At 54.7% G+C, this 14,249-nt stretch overlaps 1 protein-coding gene across 1 annotated transcript in view; it reads right to left on the bottom strand.

The window, feature by feature from the left end:
• The window catches only part of ARK2C (arkadia (RNF111) C-terminal like ring finger ubiquitin ligase 2C), an 80,259-nt gene extending 67,132 nt beyond the window's left edge, over positions 1–13,127 (bottom strand). Inside the window, exon 1 of the mRNA XM_079785327.1 lies at positions 13,052–13,127. Coding sequence (XP_079641453.1) covers positions 13,052–13,112 — 61 coding nt within the window. The 5' untranslated portion in view covers positions 13,113–13,127. The remainder of the gene's footprint in view (positions 1–13,051) is intronic.
• Between the last annotated feature and the right edge of the window lie 1,122 nt (positions 13,128–14,249).

Here is a 14,249-nt window from a genome sequence, read left to right as displayed (position 1 = left end):
TTCATGTGTCTGGTTCCCACCAGACTGAGTCTCTTTAGGGCAGACAAAGCACTTAGGAGAGTGCCAAGCACAGAGCAAGTGTGACAGGAGTGTTTGCTGTTGCCATTATCATCCCCAGGTCTCCAGTGCCCGGCACGGTGTCTGGTCCAGTGCAGATACTCAGTGCACATCGGTTAGATGAGCTGAACAAACCCATGATCAAAGCTGAGCCTCATTATAACCCTGTTGGGGGCTACAAGAATTGTTCCCATTTTACAGGCGAGAACACTGAGGCCCAGTGAAGTTTTTCCTTTCTCTTTGTTCCCCTTACCAAATTCAAAATTCCTCCTAGGAGCTGGCAGGGGATTCTGCATGTAGAAACTCCCTCGTAGGGAGCCACATACAGTAAGAGTAGCCCTATGCTCAGTGCCAGGCGCATTACATCTGCCATCTCACTTGATCCTCACACAGCCTGGCAGGTAAGAATGAGTACCCCAATCTGGGGGAAACGGAACCAATGCCCCAAGAGGAAATGTCCATTTCAGAGGGAGGTCATGATACCCCACAGCCAACCTCACCCTCTGCACAGCTCTCTCAAGGGACAGTGTGTGGACACCCGGGGAGCACTCAGGCAGTCTGGCTGGGCAGAGGGGTGTGAGAGCAGACAGAGAGTTCCAGGGGACATGGCTAGGGCCAGGGGGGTGGCAGGGAGGGAGGGGCTGGAAAGGGTGGGATGACAATGAAATGAGATGGCCCAGTGCTCCAGAAAACAAAACAAAACACAACAGAAAAATCAGACTAGGTGACAGCCACAGGACTCCGAACATTCATCTCTGGGATCAGATCTGGGCCTACGTGGGAAAAGGTGGAGGGAGCAGGTTGACCTGATAGCCTCCCCCGCCCCCCACAAACTCCTCCAGGCAGCAGAGCTACAGATCTCCCCCTCGGGGAACAGCACCAGTTCTGCCTCCTCTGGGAGGCCCTCCTGATTTCCCCAGGCTTCCGTGACCTCTCTCCCCATCCCATGCTCCAACCCTGGCCAGCTGCTTCCAGACTGGGCTACGCTTTCCGGTCAGCGTGACCCTGACCTGTAGCTTAGTCCGCGTGTTCTTCACCCGCTTCAGGGGTGCTCAGAGGTCTCCCCAGCTAAGCTGTGTGCCGGGAGTTATCTGTGCCTCGCGGCCCACAGCCCAAAGTGGATGTTCAGTAAATTCCTATGCAGTGAAGCTAAGACATGCCCAGCCCTTTCCTGTCTGTCCCCTGTGCACTCACTCCCTAGAACCCCTCCGACGGTTCCAGGCACAAACAAACAGGGATGTGTGTTCCGAGGGGCAGGGCAAGCTGGGAATGGCCCATCCTTTGCAAAGCACCTCCCAGGATTTTGCGTGCCTTGTACTCTATCATAACTCTCTTTCATCCCCTCCTCCCATGATACTAATGACAGTATTAATAATGATTATCTCCATTTTTCTGATGGAGAGACTGAGATTCAGAGAGGTCCAAAGTCACCCGGCGTGTAGGTCGTAAGGCCAGGAGTTGAACCCAAGACTGTCCGATGCCAGAGAGTGTACATTTCTTGCAAGTGCTTGGTCTCCCCTAACGGTCCCTCGGGAGCCCCAGGCAGTGCAGCCTGGCCGGGGAGCAGGCCTCAAAGTCCAAGGGCCTGCGTTTCTGTTTGGGGAGATAACAATGTTTTGGAAACAGAAAGTGGTGATGGTGGCACAACATTACGGATGTGCTTAAATGCCCCTGAATCGTACACTATAAAAGGGGCTTAAATGGCAAATTGTATGCCAGATATATTTCACCACAGTAAGGCGGGGAGTCCTAGAGCACCAGGGCAGCCCTGGCTGGGCGTCGCCCACAGGAGGGCCTCCCTCACACACCCGTTCACAGGGTTCCTCTCCATCCTCTGACCTTCCCCTGGGACCCTCGCTCCCAGTCCTGGCCCTGGCTCTCCAGACGCCAGATACAGTGGGTCAGCACCACCGCTTCTCCCTCTGCCCGGTTAAAGCCCACGCTGCCATCCAGCCGCGCCCAGAAAGTGCCCTTGTCCACCGCGGTGGGGCTGCTGGAGCTCAGACTGCTTCCCATGGCCTCGGGCCTCAGGGGCAACACACCGGTCCTGATGGGGCCCTTGGGAGCTGGCTTGGCGACTCCAGCCACTGGACAGACTTGGGTTTTCTAGCACCCAGAGCGCTCCTCACACTTCCCTAGAAGAGCCTGAATATCATAGGGGTGCGACACGACCCTGTCCCCCAGCCCCCAGCCGTGGGGGGCATGGCTGGGACTGGCCTTCCCGAATGAATATGTCATCAAAGTTCCATGTTTTCATCAAAAGTTCATGCAAAATTTGCAACTGGTGACATAAGAGTTCCTTGTTTAGTTTAATATAAAAATCACCTTTTCCCCAAATTTAGCAGTAAAACAGGAAGCCAGGCTGTGTTTACCCTGTGGGGTGGCGAGGCTCTTTTTAGCCCTGAGCAGAGGTTCTGCTCACGGCCTGTCACACCACTGGCCGGGCCCCCTCTGGTCTGGATGCGCCCACCCACCCATGTCAGCACCAGCACAAGGCAGGACTCGGCAGGTATGGGCACGAACCTGGTGGGTACCCACATGATGAGTGGCACCTGCCGAGGAGCGAGACAGCAGAGCAGGTCTCTAACTTCCTCCTCCCACCTTCCCACGCTTTCTGCTCCTTCTCACGCCCGCCTCCCCCACCAGAGGACGCTTCCACTGGTCAGGGACCCTATAGGATGGGATGGGATGGGGCAGAATAGGAAAACGCCACCCCAGGTTCACGTCTGGGCTTCTCCTCTACCTTCTCCATTCCTCTCCCAGCTCACTCCCAGGTGAGGGCAGGTCGGCTGGTGTTCCCTTCCCCTACATGGCCTCTCTTCCCCTCCCCCCTCCCCTTGTCCCGTTCCTCTTGGTGAGGAGACAGCTGGATTCCTGGGTCCTGGTGGGGCCCAGGCTCTCTCCCATGGCCTCTTGCTGCCCTTCCCATGCTGCTCTGGGCCGACAGCTCTGTCCCCTGGGCAAGCCCACCTGGGCAGCCTCAGTATCTCCTCAGCCAAAGGAAGTCAGGCAGGAGCTGCCTCCTGGGCCCTGCCTCCCTGAGAGCAGCTGAGCGCTGCCCCCCCCCCCCCCCCCCCGCCACTACCCCGTCTTCAGGCCTGACTTCCATCTATGACCAGGGAGGTGGGGAGGGTGGGGAGTCGGGGGTGAGTCCACCAAAGGTGAGGCCAAGGCCAGGACCTACCCACCCTGGTGTCCAAAGGGGCTCCGGTGCATGCCAACTGAATCGGGCTCTGACCAGCTCATTTTGTCTCTCTCCCTGGGCACCGATTTGGGCACACATACTGCTGGGCATGGGGGACCTGTGCAGGGAGCCTTGAAAAAGGGAGCCAGCCCGTGGGACCCGGTCTTCCCCTGTGACAGCCTCACCTTCGCCAGGCAGATTTCTCAGCTCTGGTCAGCAGCAGCAGGCCTCATGGGTGGGGCCTCATAGGTGGGGGCGTAGCTCTGACAGTCCCTGCGCGTCCCCCTCAGTGCATTCCAGCCCTCCTCCCGGAGTGCCATGGAGGCTGAGGACCCCCCGGAAGGGCCACCCTTTGACTTAAGGAAAGCCAGTGTCTCCAGCCCTGGGGGGGGGTTGGGGGGAGAGTGGGGGGTGAGGGGGGCCCACATTAACCCATTAGTGCCCACAGGGTTTGGGAGCAAAAGCAATTGCTCTAGGAGTGGGGTGGCCTGGGGAACAGGTGCACTGTGGGCCCCTCAGCGGCGAGGAGGGGGTGGCACGGAGGCCTGGCAGCTGTGGGAGGAGAGGAGAGCAGGAGCAAGGCAAGCCGCCCGGGGAGGGGGGTTGTCTGAGAGTGCCTCCCCCCTCCCCACCCACTCGCAGCCCCGGAGGGGGAGCAGCAGCTGTTCAACGCTTCCTGCCCTTCCTTGAGACAGGTGTTGGCTGAATTCTCACTTCCTCCCAGCCCGAGAGCTCCTCCACCCACTCCGCCCCCCCCCCCCCCCCCCCCCCCCCCCCCCCCGCAGCCTGGTGCTGAGTCAGCAGCACACTCACCTCCCGCCCAGGCTCCCGGAGGCCAGTGCTGCACTGCCAGCACCGCCTGGGGACCAGCCACCGCGTGGTGACTGCCTGGAGGGCTGACAGTCTCCCCCCAGCCCGGCCCGGCCCCGGCCCCCGCACCCCTCGGGACAACCTCTAAAGCCGGGGCCCGCATCAGGAAGCAGTGATTCTCAGGGAGCTTCTTGCTCAGAGGCTGGACCAGAGCGGCAGGGCCAGGAAGCAGGACTGACCCTAAGCTTGGGCCCCGTGGGGGTCTGTGCTCACGGCTCTGCCACAGGCCCCCAGGGTAACTGCTGCTCCCCTTCCCTCCCAGGGCACAGCAACCGCGGGAGGTGCGTGCCTATCCACTGAGCGCTAAAGAGCGGGCGGGTAGGGGAGAAGGGGAGGCGAAAAGAATGGAAATGTTCTTCTCATCAAAAGGAAATCACAGCCTTTTGGAGCAGGAAGGGGCAATTAGGCCCGTTCTGTCCCTTGGCAGAGAGGAAGCACAGGCACCGAGCGAGGCCACGGGTTATAGGAGAGCGGGAGGGGCTGTTCCCACTGTACTGGGTGGCCTGTCGGAGGGCTACCGCTGTGAATAATGCGCCTCATTATTGTGACTGTGGCCCTTGGTTGGCTTCTCGCTTTGTTTCATTTGCCCTGGGCACAGAATGCCCTTTCACTGATGGGGAAACTGAGGCCCGGTGGAGGAAGTTGACTTGCTCAAGATCACAGTGGAAGTTTGTGGCAGAACAAAGACCAGCACCCAGATCTCAGAAGAGTTTATCCAGATCTTCTTCCCTCCCCAAGCTCTCTCTTATCGGCCCTCCCCTCCACCTATCTGGGCCTATCTGGAAGGGGCTGATGGTGGGCAGAGAGGCATGGGTGCTGTCAGACCTGTTCCACTAACCACCTCCTCCCAAACAGCCCAAGGGAGGTGTAGGCAGACCAGCACGGAGTGGCCCTGCAACCCAGGCCATTTGAGTACCTCAGAAGCCACGGAGCCTGAGGGCAGAGCCACCATCAAGTGGAATATTATGCAGCCATACACACACACACACACACACACACACACACACATTAGAGGCCCGGTGCATGAAATTCGTGCACGGGGGTGGGGGGGTCCCTTCAGCCCAGCTTGCACCCTTTCCAATCCAAGACCCCTCAGGGGATGTCCCACTGCCGGTCTAGACCGGCAGTCAGACAAGACCGGCAGTCGGACATCCGTCTCACAATCCTGGACCGCTGGCTCCTAATCGCTCACCTGCCTGCCTGCCTGGTCACCCCTAACTGCCCCCCCTGCCGGCCTGATCACCCCTCACTGCCTCTGCGTGCTGGCCTGGTCGCCCCCAACTGCCCCCTCCCTGCCGGCCTGGTTGCTCCTAACTGCCCCCCCCCACTGGCTTGGTCACCCTTAACTGCCCTCCTGCCAGCCTGGTTGCCCCTCACGCCCCCCCCCCTTGCCGGCCTGGTCACCCCATGCAGCCTGCTTGTTCAGTCATTTGGTCATCCCTCGGACGGGCTCTGGGCAGCTGGGGGGCTGAGGGAACTGGGGGACTCCAGAGGCAGGCGTGCGGAGTGGCCGGACCCGCCTGGGGGCAGGCCCGGCCGTGCCATGTGCCTGCCCTGCCGCCCCCAGCGGGGCTGAGGGGACTGGGTGCTGCCATCTTGTGGCTGTGGGTGCCACCATCTTTGAGGGTGTGGCGGTCAATTAGCATATTCCCTCCTTATTGGCTGTGGGCGCCGCCATCTTTGTAAGGGTGTGATGGTCAATTGGCATATTACCTCTTTATTAGATAGGATATATGATGCTTGTGAAAACAGCCTAGCAAAACATGAAAAGGAAGGCTTGTGCTTACTCAATTCTGCTTACTTCCTCTTACATAAGGCCCCTGTGTCAATCTTCCTTCCCATCCTTCACATCTCTGGTTTGGGCTCTGTCACCCCTGGGAGTGTGCCGTGGCCTCCTCCCTGGCCTCCACCCCCTGGGATCACCCTGGAGTCATCAGCTGCCAAAATAAGTGGTTGAAACAGAACTCTTCCCAGAGAGCTTCCAACAGCTAGCGGAGCAAATCCACACTCTACCAGGGCTTCCAGAGACAATGTCTCTTCCAGACTTTTCTCCCCCATTCTCTGGACCTCTGCTGCTTAATTCCTGGAGTTGTGCTCTAGAGAGAATCATTCAAAGACATGCCAATGGTCCAGGGCCTCCTGTAACTGTGCAGTGTGACAGTGCTGAACACGCACCCCTACACACACACATGCATACACACACCTCCCTCCTCATATACACTATCTGTTCTTGCCAACCAGAGCCACTGGCCTTGGCCAAGGTCTCACTCCTTCCCCATCCCCCACATGAAGCTCCTCCCTCCTATATACACACCACTCTTTGATGCACATCTCAACCTCACCTCCTCAGCAAGGTCATCTCTGACTTTATTTGATCCCTGAGGCTAGTAAATGCCTACAGTTGTGGGGAATGGGGGCCCCTGCTGTGTGTCAGGGCCTTCAAATACTGACAAACGCTATCAGGTAGGTATTATGATGGTCATTATTCAGTTGATGCTCAGAGCAGTGGCCTCAGTTCACCCTTCCAGGTCAAGACGGGGCTACTCCTCAAACCTGAATTGCTCCAAGCTCTTTGTACCTCACCAGTCAAGTGCCCAAATCTTCTGCCCTCCATTTGGGCACTTAGGCACATAGCATCTTAGAATCGGATTTTCTGAGCATTCATCTCCCAGCCTCAGCATGAGCCTCAGGAGGGCAGGCACCCAGGTCTTACCTTGTTCTCATATGCCCTTTCGGTTGGCCCCAAGTAGGTATTCAATCAACACTCATTGACTAAATGAACAAACAAGGGAGTGAATGAACGACTGAACACATGAAGGTACAGGCCCTGCGAGTGGTTCAGATGTGGGGTTATGAATGTTTGCTTTCCGCTCTGAAGTCATCTAGAAAATCTGAGTCTCTCAAGATAAGCCCTCTCCACTAGCTGCCCTCTCTCCCAATTCTTCTTGGAAATATATCAGTTCATCTGTGGCTAAACCATACAAGAAACTAATAAATACGCATTCACATTCCTATTACGTTAACCCAGGAATTTTTAAAGAGCGGTTTAGATCCATAGAAAAACTAAGGCACAGGGTCTTGTACGTTGTGCAGCCGTGGTTGAGTAGGACTGAGCCATCCACAGTCACCCCTGATCTGGAGTCCAGGGCCTGTGTCTCCTGTGCAGAAAAGGGGCCTCCCACTGCACCTGGGTCCTGCACAAGCTGTTGCTTCCCTAGCCCAGGAAACCATGTGGTTTTCCAGCGTGGCACTGCAGCCTGCTTATTTAAAGATGGGAAAGATGTTGGGGGAGGCTGGTTGGATGGGGGGGCGGGGCGGGGGGGCGGCAAGAGGTGAGCAAACTGCAAAAGAAAGAGAAGTGGCCCAGTCTCTGTCATCTGCATATTAGGGCACGGAGACTCTTGGTGGCCTTTTCCCCTAACTTTGAATGCTCTCGCCAGTATTGGCTGGTTTGATGGGAAACTATTATTTAAGACAACTCATCAATTAAGTGGGCCTTATCTGATGTTAGTTTTAAGAGAGAAGTTCTCTTGTTCAGAAAGGGGAGCTGTGAACAAGAGCTGTGCTCCCTCTTGTCACAAAGTGCGGTATCGGATCTACATAACAGATGGCTTTTCCAAAACCCTGGAGTCAAAAGTTATTAAAACAGATCTATGTCAGATGGTTGAGAGGGTAGATATAAAGTGCACTGGCTTTGCAATGATTGGATCATCCAGTTGGGAAGGTTGGGGTGGGAGGCTACTTCATATGAATGTGTTTATTCTGACAATCTGGGTGAAAATACAGGATGCATTTGATAAGATGCTAAAACATGACTTCCCATTAACACACTAACTTTCCATATTATGACTAGGTTGCTAAACCACCTTTGAAATGTCTTGGTCGAATAATTCTGACACACAGAACACTAATGTAGAAAAAAAAAAAAATCTAGGAGTTGATCTAATGAGCCACAGCTCCTTAGGACAAGAATGCGGGGGATCCCCTGATTTGCAGTAGTTTTATTATTGTTGAGGGGTGGTTTGTTTTATTTCTTAAACTAGGTACAAAATTTAAAGTTTTGTGTAAAGCAAAATGAGAGGAGGAGGAGGGGGGTGAGAGGAGGAGAAAAGGAAGAAAAATCCTGGAAGACCTGCATCTCTCTCCTTGTACAACTACAGCATGAGCTCCACTGGGGACTTCTGTGTGTGTCCATGTGTCACAGTAAATCAGCTCAGCTTTCCCACTCGGGCTGGGAGAGCAGAACAAAGGGCTGGAGCCACAAGGGCAGCCGTGGGGGAGAGGAGAGCCCCCCCTACCCGCCCCCCCCCCCCCCCGGCCACAGAGGGGCCAGGAAGCACTGTGGTCAGGCAGGGGTGCGCCTGCCCAGGAAGGAAGGCCGGCAGAAGGGCAGAGGCAAGCCTGAGAGACAGCCCAGAGGAGAGAGGAGGCGTCAGGTCAGCCCAAGGAAAAGCGACTCCAAAATGATGACCCTTGGAAGGCGCCGTGAATTTCTTTAATCCACTGATTTCCTTGGTGTCTAAAACACCTCATTTAGCAAGGCTTGTTCTGGGCTGACACTGAAGAGCTGTAATTGACAAATGCTTGAATTTGGGTTCTACTGGGGGTGGGGGTGGGGAGGGAATACCTCTCCAATGGAATTATGGAGAAAGATGCATTTTTAAGGCCTCTTCTTCCGATTCAATTTCCAGGTAGGTGCTGGCTGGCTTCCCTCTTGATCTCCACCCCTTTCCCCAACAGACACACACACACACACACACACACACACACACACACACACAATGCCAAGAGATCTGGCTTTCTTTCTTTCTCAGGAGCGGCACTAGGGCCACAGATGAGACAGCTGTCAGGGACTAGGCTATAATCAGCTTTAACTGGCTCCCAGCCTGCAGAGGGCACAGACCCCTTATTCCTATGCTAACAGGTCAGGCTGCTGGCCCTGGGATGAATGCAGGGGTGATCCCATCGGTTTCTGTTTCAAACATCCTCCTTCTGCAAGATCTGCATGCAAATCTTACATCGCCAGTCCCCAAAATGTAAATATGCACACAGAAGAGGGTACTTTAAAATTCCAGATCATGACTTCAACCTCATGGGACATGTCACCCCCCCCCACACGCACCCCCAGAATGGTTTTGAAGGACAGTCAATCAATGAGACAGTAAAAGGAAAAGTTAAAACACAACTGAAAAATGAGTTTTTCAGGCAAGTCTGCAATGCTACGAGATTGCTAGTTAAGAACAGTATCCCTTTTCTCAACTTGAGTGTTATAGCCCCTTCTCTTCACCAGCATCACAACCCGAGTGCCGGGTAACTTGGAAACCAAGATGACATGTGGAGGCTCCTAGCTGCACAGGTGGCCAAAGATAGGGGTTCTCTCTACGCAGTTGAGCTGTTTGGGTGCGACAGGACCACCGACCCTCCCATCACCTCAGAGGTCTATTGTGAAAAGATATGGACTGGATGAGATTAAGGTCACCATATCTGTACCACAAAACAAAAGAAAAAAAAAAGTTTTAAAAAAAAAAAAGGCATTCACTCGAGTCTTACAATGGGAGGTGGGAGTGGTGGGTGGGTGAGGGTGGGGATAGAAAAGCGAGGGGGGATATCTAAACAGCGGGATACGACAATAAATGGGGAAACAGCAAGAGAAAAAGCACACTAGGTTAATATAGGAAACTAGTTCTTTATTGAGAGATTGTATATTAGTATTAGTGGATTCTGTGTGTAACAATGTTGTCATGCACACGATACAAAAAAAAAAAAAAGAAGAAGAAAAAAAAAAAAGAAAAGAAAAGGGCTGGGTCCACCATGCTTCGAAGGGCAACAGAACAAAAGCAGCGTACAATGAGCAGATGGCCCGGGCTACACGACCACAGTGCGGTTCAGCAGGGTAACATCTCTAACCGAGCGCTGTACATTGTCAACTGGGGGATGGAAAAAAATACAGATCATGCTTTAGTTTTAGTACAAGAAAAGGTGAAAAAGATACACAACCAAAAGGATATTTTGGTACAGAAAAAAATTACCCACAAAATAAGAACAGGAAGTAATTCAGCACAGCAGAACACGTTATCCCTGTTTAATGGAAAACCATTTTGCTGGGGATTCCTTTTTGGTTCTTTTTTTTCTCCCCCCCCTCCCCTCCCCCACGTTCTTTTCAGATTGCCACATGGCAATCTAGGGGGGCCACTGGTGACTTTATTTTGGAAGAGCCCTTGAAGTAGGGGCCTTATTCTTTCATTATTGTTCTGTTTTGTTTCAAGCAGGTCTGGCCAGTGAGAGCCGGCTATTAAAGGGGCAGCTCTGAGGGCCAAGGCAGATGTCCAAAGATGCTCTTGACACTTTACAATTAAACAATGAAGACACCACGGGCCATGGCTCCCCCTTAAGCCAGGGACCTTGCTGCACCGAATTTTCAGAGGCCACGGAGTAGCAGCAGCTATCATTTCATCAAAGGTGTTCAGAGGTATCGTTGTATTATTTTTTGCCTCCGACTAAATGTGATCGGTTCACTTAGGCCTGGGTGCTGCCAGAAAGGTCGCTGATGGTCACCCAGATAAGTGAGAAATTGGGTGCTATGGCCTCCAAGCCAAGGCAAGGCAAAAGGAATCCACTTAACAGGGATTTACAGTGCAATGTACTCGGCTAAACAAGATGAAGATACAAAAATGGTTATTTCTCTACATCTATTCTGAAATGGCCTACATCCTATATTACTATAATGGAAACTAAAAAGAACAGATTTAAGCTTGCAGGCTGTCTAATAGTTTTACAAGAAGATTGTGGTTTAGGACCTTGTTGGGTTAAGCATTAGTATCCTCTATCAGAAGGTCATGAATTCTTATCACACTGTGCTCAGTTTTACCCACAGCCCAGTCATCCTCAGCCCTTGAATTTCCTGTGGGCGTGTTTGAAAGTAAACTTTGACCTAAGAGCAGGATATTTTCTGTTGGATTTTTTTTTTGGGGGGGGGGGGTGAGTGAGGGGAGGGGGTAATTAAAAATAAAATTTAAAGACAGCTGAGCAATTTGAATTTCAAAACATGGACTCGGCATCCTGCAATGGTATTTAGAAATCGGTGGTATTAATGAGGATGATAATGATTTAATCAGTATAATTATACTTTCAGGCTCAACATCCTTCTTAATCATTTTTTAATTTCTGCCTAGTGTAATGTTCCACACTCGTTTTCAGAGGAAATGCCAAGTAATAAAACATAATTGTGATTTGGGGGAGGGGGCGTTGGCATATCAAGGGAGACCTCATCCAGCCCCCCATTCCAATTCCTCACACACCCACTCCCCCCCACCCCCCTCCAGTGCTAGGCTGGCCTGAGATAGGGGATACTGCCGCTTAAATAGCAATGCTTCCTCAGATGGAGACAGGAGATGGTTAAGAGGGGTGTCACAATACAGCTAAATGCGGAGGCAGAGGGTCACAGCGCACACAGCAGCGAGTTGACCATTCACTGAGCTACACAATGAAGAAAAAAAAAAGATTTGATAAATGCAGAATGTCATCATTCTATCATCACACAAAAAAAACTGCGGTTCAAACAGGCCTAAGAGGGTCAACCTTGCCTTTTAGGTTCTGGGGAGAGGCGTGGGGTTGGGGACAGCTGGGCTGGGAGAAAGGGGGCTGGGCTTTCCTTTTCTCGCCCAATCAGGCCCCTGGGGCGCACTAGGGCTCTGGCCCCTCGACCCCACCCCCCCACACCCCCCTCGGTCTTGGTGGAGCAGCCCGGTAGCTAAGGGAAGACATCATCGTGTGCCTGCGGGAGGGGAGAGGAGGGCCTTTGCCAGCAGGGATTTAAGCAGACGTGGAGTGGGAGAGGACAGAAGAAACAATTCCAAGAAGAAAAATGTGAGTCCAGAAGCAGAATACAAAAAGAATAAAAAATGAATCCAAATGCATCCCGGATTTGCTTTTGGGAGGTGGGGAATTTTTTTTTATTATTATTAAAAGAGGATGGAAGAAATGCGGGGAGAGGGAAATCAAGCTATTGTAGCAGAATGTTAGGGAAAGGGATGTGGGGAAGGGGACCGTGCAAACACACCCCATCTATCACAGTTAAAAACAAAGCCGGCGCTGGCCTGCTGCTCGGTCAACGCCTGCCCGGCAGCGGCCAGGCAGGGCAGCTCACCACCTCGTCCTCACACACAGCAACACCCAAGGGCCGGGCACCGGCTCTGGCTGGGCCCAGAGGTGCACAGCAGTGCACGTCTGACTCTCCGAGGCGCGCACACTCTTGCGCACACACGCACACGCACACACCCAAGCATTTTGAACCCGTGAATACAACTGTCATACAAAGGCAATGGGGGGGTAAAGGGGGTAGCACAAGGGCAAAATACAGAAAGGATTAAAGGGAGAAAAGAATGGGACGGGAAATCATGCAAATGCCCAAGAGAGGGCTGGGGGCTAGGGCATGGGATGGGGCCAAGACCAGATCCCAGCTACCCAGCCCTCCGTATCAATGGCCAAGAAATGAAATACAAACACAAAAAAACAAAACACACATGTACCTTAAAAAAAAAGCACATCACAGAAAACCAAGTATGTTTACACACACACACACACGATCCCACGCACACGCGCGCACACAGGCATGTATCTCCGTCTGCCGATCACACAGGGCTAGGAATCAGGGGAAGGGGCTGTGACTGGGGGAATTGCGATCGCCGCAAAGAATAAAAAATGGGGCTGGGGAGGGAGGGACTCAAATTCGCCAAACCCTAACTTCACTACAAAAGCTCCCACGAGGGCGGCCGCCCCCTCACTCAGGGGTACCCCCCAAAAGGGAGAGGGGAGAAGCCACCGCTCGCCCTGCGTCCCGCGGGCGTGCCCTGAGCCCCCCGCCGCCCCAGTGCCCGCCCCCGCCCCGGTGCCCGCGGCGATCCACGCTCCGAAGCGGACCCCGAAAGGAAAAAGCGATACCTCTGTTTCGCACAGAGCCAAACACTGGAAGCACGAGATAGCCGACGTGGACCAGGACCATCCTGGCTCCTCGCGCGGCGGCGGCGGCTGCGCGCGGGCCCTTTGTGGCGCGGCTCCCGGGCGCGGGCGCGGGCGGCGGCGGGGCTGCGGGAGCCGCCGGGGCGGGAGGCGGAGCGCGGGGCGCGGGCGGCGGCGGGGCGGCGGCTGGCGGGGAGACAGATGGCCCATGGAAAGGCTCCCTTCCCGGCTCCTCTCGACATTCAAAGGCGCTGGGGCCGCAGCTGCCGCCACACAAAGGCGCGCGCAGCCAATGGGAACGGAGCGCAGCGCGGCGCGGCCTCGCCGGAACCGCGGGGGACAGCGGGGACCGCGGGCGCGCGGGTGGCGGAGGGGGGGGAGGGAGGGAGGGATGACGGCGGAGAGGGAGCGGGCGGCCAATCGCGGTGGCCCGCGGCCCAGAGCGGAGGGGTGGGGCGGGGGTCAGCCCCGGGGGACGCATGGAGCCCAGCGCGGATCCCCGGTCGCCTGCAGCCCAGAGCCCACGCGCGTGAAGCGCCCTGCACAGAGCACCGAGAGGAACGTGCACTCAGGCATGTGGAGGTGCGTTCGTGCGTGCGAAGAGACAGGCACGAGCGCACCAAATGCACACGACCCGGAGGTCCTTGCACACTACACGCGGGTCACTCGGGGACTTGCGCGCGTGGAGGCTGGCGCACGTGCCGCGCCTGACTGCGGACACGAGTGGAGCTGGTACGCGAGCCAGCAGCCGCACACGGAGCCCAGGCACTGTCACACAGACATGTGCACACCAAAAGCCTTGTTCATGCAGGAGGTGTGCGTGCCAAGAACACATTCCCAAAGACACACAGAGGAGAACACAATGCAGATATGTGCACAGTGCAGATACGTATGCTCCCTGCCTGCCGCACAAAGCTGGCAGGAATCATGTGTTGAATTGAAACCCACTCATCCACCAAGCCATGTGCAAACATTCTATACAGAGACATTGCCCAGAAAACCCCGTCATTCAACCAGCATTCGCCCCACTCTGACACAGACACAGCCAGCCATGTGCACAGACACGCCCACTTCCACAGCAGGCAGGTACACACAGGACATCGGGGGAACTCAGCTCTTGTTGGCTCTTCAGATTCACACCTGGAGGCACAGCCACACTGTCACATGTGGTCTGTGGCTG

This window comes from Cnephaeus nilssonii (genome assembly GCF_951640355.1).
Source record: "Cnephaeus nilssonii genome assembly, chromosome: 11".
Taxonomy (NCBI): Eukaryota; Metazoa; Chordata; class Mammalia; order Chiroptera; family Vespertilionidae; genus Cnephaeus; species Cnephaeus nilssonii.
The sequence above is the reverse complement of the archived record's forward strand: the minus strand, read 5'-3'. Positions and strand labels throughout refer to the sequence as shown.